The 4,782-nt window shown below is 53.7% G+C and overlaps 1 protein-coding gene across 2 annotated transcripts in view; it reads left to right on the forward strand.

The window, feature by feature from the left end:
* Nucleotides 1-3,974, forward strand: part of ACP6 (acid phosphatase 6, lysophosphatidic) — a 12,729-nt gene extending 8,755 nt beyond the window's left edge. Inside the window, exons 5-7 of one of the 2 annotated variants that reach the window (XM_011366291.2) lie at nucleotides 2,141-2,228; nucleotides 2,995-3,127; nucleotides 3,755-3,974. In XM_011366291.2, the coding sequence (XP_011364593.1) occupies nucleotides 2,141-2,228; nucleotides 2,995-3,127; nucleotides 3,755-3,856 (323 nt within the window). In that variant the 3' untranslated portion in view covers nucleotides 3,857-3,974. The remainder of the gene's footprint in view (nucleotides 1-2,140; nucleotides 2,229-2,994; nucleotides 3,128-3,754) is intronic. The other variant, XM_011366283.2, reaches the window with a different exon arrangement.
* The last annotated feature ends 808 nt before the right edge of the window (nucleotides 3,975-4,782 follow it).

Genomic DNA, 4,782 nt, shown 5'->3' on the forward strand with positions numbered 1-4,782 from the left:
ATTATTTGTGGATCCCATGTAGCGAGGGTCTTTGACTATCAAATGAAGCTGCATTAAATTTACGTTTAATTGCTGGTCTGAGTTTCAGATCATCATGACCTCCCCAGAGTTAAAATACTAAAATGGTGCCCTAAGACAAAGGTTCTTGTCATTTGGTTTGACTTCTTTAGCAGTATCTCAAATAGATAGAACATTTCCATCAGGCTTTTAAAAAAGATATGTAAAATGATAGAAACCTCCAGGCCAGAGGCGGCTGGCCTCGTCCCCAGCTGGGTTGGGTAGTGCTGCCGGTTCTGGCCGCAGTTGGCTGCTGACTGCTGCTGTGTCTGAGTCACACACAGCAGACAGGTCGGGCTGCCCTTTACTTCCCTGGGGCCCCAAGCTTCGGAACGGTCAGTCCATACCACCTGGCCTCCTGAAAGCCCTTCACTTGCTCAGCTTCTAAAAGGCAGATCCTCCTCTCAGAAACACAAAGTATGGCTGAAGTAGGAAAGGTGTTTCTCGGCGGCAGCCTGGTCTGCAGGCGGCTCTCAGACTGAGGCTGTGCCAGCTTTCCAGGGGCAAGGAAGGAAGCAGTGTCATTCCCAGCCTCTGGGGTGGCTGCCTGGGTAGCCTCTCCCTGCAGGGGGACCCAGACTTCCTGGGATTCCAACTGGACGTCTGTCACAGAGACTTCCATACCTTGCCCTTTATCAAGGGACCTGAATAGACCAAAGAACCCTACGAGGTGTTACTTTGGGATCTTGTTTCAGGGTCAAGTCCTCGAGGAGTCCCAGAGGGTTGTGAGTAGGCCGTAGAGAAACTGGTGGGTGCTGGCCGGCGCCACGTGATCAGTTGGTCGTTCAGCATGAATTCGTGCCTGAGGTGTGCCCTGCTGGTCGTAAACTGTACATCTGATATCCAGACACCAATGTCGGACCAGATAGGGATTATCCTGTGTTACGTTAGTTTAAACTGTAAGTTGTTATTATTCTAACATGTAAAGGACTTGCTGTGCAGCAAACCTTATTCTAAGGGCTTTGCATATATTAACTTGTTTAATTCTTGTAATAACCCTGTGAGATGGGTAACATCGCCAATTTACAGATAGAGAACAAAGGCACAGAGAGGCTTAGTGACTTTCCCAAAGACACTAAGCTGGTAAATGGTGGCACTGGGATTCAAACCCGGGCCGTCTTGTTTCCAAACCCACACCCCTCACCTTTGTGTTCTGCCGCTTCTCAGAGGACGTGCACGTCTGGAGAGGACCTTGGTCGTTTGACCAGGGAAGTGTGTCTGAATTCTGACATTGTAGTCGAGTTACCATAGGCCACTTTTAAAGTCCTGGGGTTTTGACTATCAACAGTTTGGGAATAATAGCTCTTTGGGGCTTAGATTCACCTGCTCACGTCACGATCGACCTCAGCGAGTTCCAGAGAGCTGCCGAGGGGAGCCGTTCCTTTTGCCTTCAGGGAAGGTCAGGCTTGAGTCGTGGAGTTGGGGGAGCCCCCACAGGTCCTGGCCTCTCTGCACAGAGCACAGCATGGACGGTGGTAGGGCACCTTTGGGCATCACTGGGGGCAAAGGTACTTGTGAGCTCCGAGCAAAAGAAACATTGTTTGTGCTCTGATGTTTGCTTCCTGCCGTCCACCTGCAAGTCTAGTTTCCATGCGGGGCAAGGCTGTGGGGTCGGAGAGTGTTTCTGGCCTGATGGTCACCTTTCTTACGTCGTCATGTGATAAGTCACCATGCTGGCCTATGGGATTGGACTTGGGGAAGCAAGAAATTCACCCGGTTCTGATAAAGCCGGCAATAGCCCTTCCTTCATGGTGAAACCCAAGCGTGGGGAGTGCCCTGAGGCAGGCTGTTTGGGATGAGCCAGGAAAGTGCCAGCCTGGGCCAGGCCTGCGCCCGCTTTAGCCCACGTGTGGCACAGTAGGAGGGGCTGTGCCAGACAGCAAGGCTCGCCATTGCCGAGACCACAGACGAGCTCCCGTTGGCAGGGCCGGGGCATATCAAAGACATTGGCAGTCCTTACGTGACCTTGATGATCTGCCTCCTGGAGCAGCTCCATCTGTGCAGACAGAAGAGGGAGGGGGAGGAGGTGCTGGCGAGAGCAAGTTGACGCCTCTTCCTGCCTGTGCTCCCACTTTCCTTCCAGGACCCATCACCATCTACACCGACGAAGCCAGCTCTGAAGTCTTGTACCCCAACTACCAGAACTGCTGGAACCTGAGAGAAAGAACCAGGTAACTGCCCCGGGTTCTTGCTCACCCGTGGGGAGCAGACAGCCTTTTCCATGCTGGCGGATACGGGATCGGAGGGGCTGTGTAACACTCAGGGACAGCATCACTGTCCAGGAAATGAAGCAGCTCATGCTCACGGTGGCAGACCCACAGCGAAGGGACAGGAAGATGGGAAAAGCCACGCGCCGGGCTGGAGAGATGGTGGTGTATACGGCCATCAGTTTCCCAAGTGTTACCTATCACCAGTCTTGAGCTCTCGGATGGGGCGGATGAAGAGACGGACAGGTTAAGTAACAGACGACTGAGCGAGTCATCGAACTGCAAATCAGATGGGCAAGCAGAAGACAGACTTCCTGTCTCTTACCAGCGTGTGGCCCTGTACGATAGGTTGGTTGGGCTGGTGGCACTTCCCAGTGTTCAGGTGTTTCTGAATTGCACGAAGACGATGCCGTGTGCGTTCCACAGAAGGAAAAGAAAGCTCTTTCCAAGCAGACCTGGGCCGCGCTCGCGTCGTTTTTGGTGTAATAAAATGCTAGTGTGGGATTTGGAAAAGCCAGGGTTTTATTCTAATCCTGGTACTTGCTAACTTATTTTACAAGTCGTTTGTCCTCTCAGAGCCTTAGTTTACTCACCTGCAATATAGGAAGAATGCCAGCTAACCCCGATGAGTCGTTGAGGATTGAATGAGATCCCAAACGATGGCTGAGATATGCTTTGTAAACCGTTAATCGCTACACAGTATGAGGGATTACTTTTTATTTTTTGGCAGAAGCCGGACCCAGACCGCCTCTCTGCAGCCAGGAATCTCGGAGGATTTGAAAAAGGTCAGAGAGGGGATGGGCATTGCCAGTGGCGATGGAGTGGACTTCCTCCTTCTCTTTGACAACATGGCTGCCGAACAGGTGCTTCAGCCGCCCTCCTCGGCCCCGGCGGGCGGAGCCTGGGCGGGTCGCTGGCTGGGCTGCCTCTGGATTGGAGCGGGGTGGAGGCCTCCTGGTTTGGAGGAACGATCAAGGGGGACCCCTCACTCGGTGAGGAGCACAGATAGTCTGATAAATACTGAAGACCGCAGCGTGGGAAATGCTGCTCCGGGGAGTCGGATCCCCACAGCGGTGTGGCCCGGATCCCCGCTCCCCGTGCGAGGATGAGCGTCCCCTGAGGCAGACGTATCACAGGCTTATGAGTCAAACAGATTGAAGGTTATAAGACAAGAGTTCATATGAAGTATTTATATGCCATGCTTTTTAGATATCATTTTGGGGAAAATGAAGGCCAAAGAGGGGTTTAGAAATTCCTTGCCTTGTATTTTAGTTACCATTTTTTTTTAAACAGTTTTAAAAATACAGGTTTGTTCACTTATTTTTTGGAGTGCATGGGGAGCCATCAGAAAGAGAGGAAAACAGGTTTTTTCCCTGGGCCTTCAGACCGCTGGGAACAGCTGCCGGAGACAGAGCTTTCTGAGCCGCGAAGCCTCCCTGGGAGCGGACAGGCCCCGCCTCCTCCTAAAACTCTACCTGTGGCCCTTGCAGGTGCACGGCCTCCCGAGCTGCCCCATGCTGGAGCGCTTTGCACGGGTGATCAAACAGCGGGCTGTGGACGTGGCCTTGTACGTGCAGAATGGAGACAGGTGAGGGGCCCCCTGCCGCTGGCGTGAAGGCTCGCTAGGTCAGGCCTCCCCGTGTGTGGGGCCGGAGGGTTGTCAGGCCGCTCACCTGCCGGCCGGCATCTCTGTGTGCGCATTGGCCAAAATGGCCCCATTCTGCCGGCCCACTGAGTGGGCTCGGCCCTGGCTCCTCCACTTCCGGCCTGGGACTGGCGACCTAGCGCTTCCGTTCACTGTCACACAGGAGCCAGCCCTCGACTGGCTTTCTCTTAGTCACTGACTTCTTGCTGTAAGTTTCAAAGGATTTGGGTGGGAGGATCAGGGGAAAGAATAATTCCTCACTTTATTCGTAACAATGTAGAAAGCACTTTCACGTGCTCGTCGTGAGGTGGGTGTCATTATTCCTGAGAGGGTCCGAGTCCTGGCTTTACAGATGAAGACGCTGGGCCTGAGGGACGTGGGACCGTCCTCGGCTCGGCTAGCAAGCGGCAGAGCGGGCCTGGGACCAGATCGTCTCCTGACCCCGTGTTTTCTCTGTATTTGCTGGTACTTAGGGCTCCGTTTTTGAAAGGCCTGCTTCCTGACCCTCAGAACGGAGAGTTTCTCTCTTATGAAATGGCAATAAAACGCCTTTTTCTCATCGGTTAAGACCGTCCAGCTTGCACTCAGCATGGGCAACTTGATAGGGAAGTCGAGGAACAGTCCGGGAAAGCTTACTGGCCCCCGTCTGCCTGCTTTGTCCACTACTGTGGGACCACACGCTTTGAGTCGCAGGAGCCACCTTGTCATCGCAAGGTGACCGGCCCGAGGACGACAGTGGTGGAGCCACAGCCAGCCGGGCGGGCACCACCGCTGCCGGACTCCTGTGAAACCAAGTACATAAACGAGAAAGGCCCTTCCGGTCCATTCTCCAAAGGAGGCGGCTGCACCGGGAAGCAGAGTTTAGGACATTGC

This window comes from Pteropus vampyrus, unplaced genomic scaffold (assembly GCF_000151845.1).
Source record: "Pteropus vampyrus isolate Shadow unplaced genomic scaffold, Pvam_2.0 Scaffold6, whole genome shotgun sequence".
Lineage (NCBI taxonomy): Eukaryota > Metazoa > Chordata > Mammalia > Chiroptera > Pteropodidae > Pteropus > Pteropus vampyrus.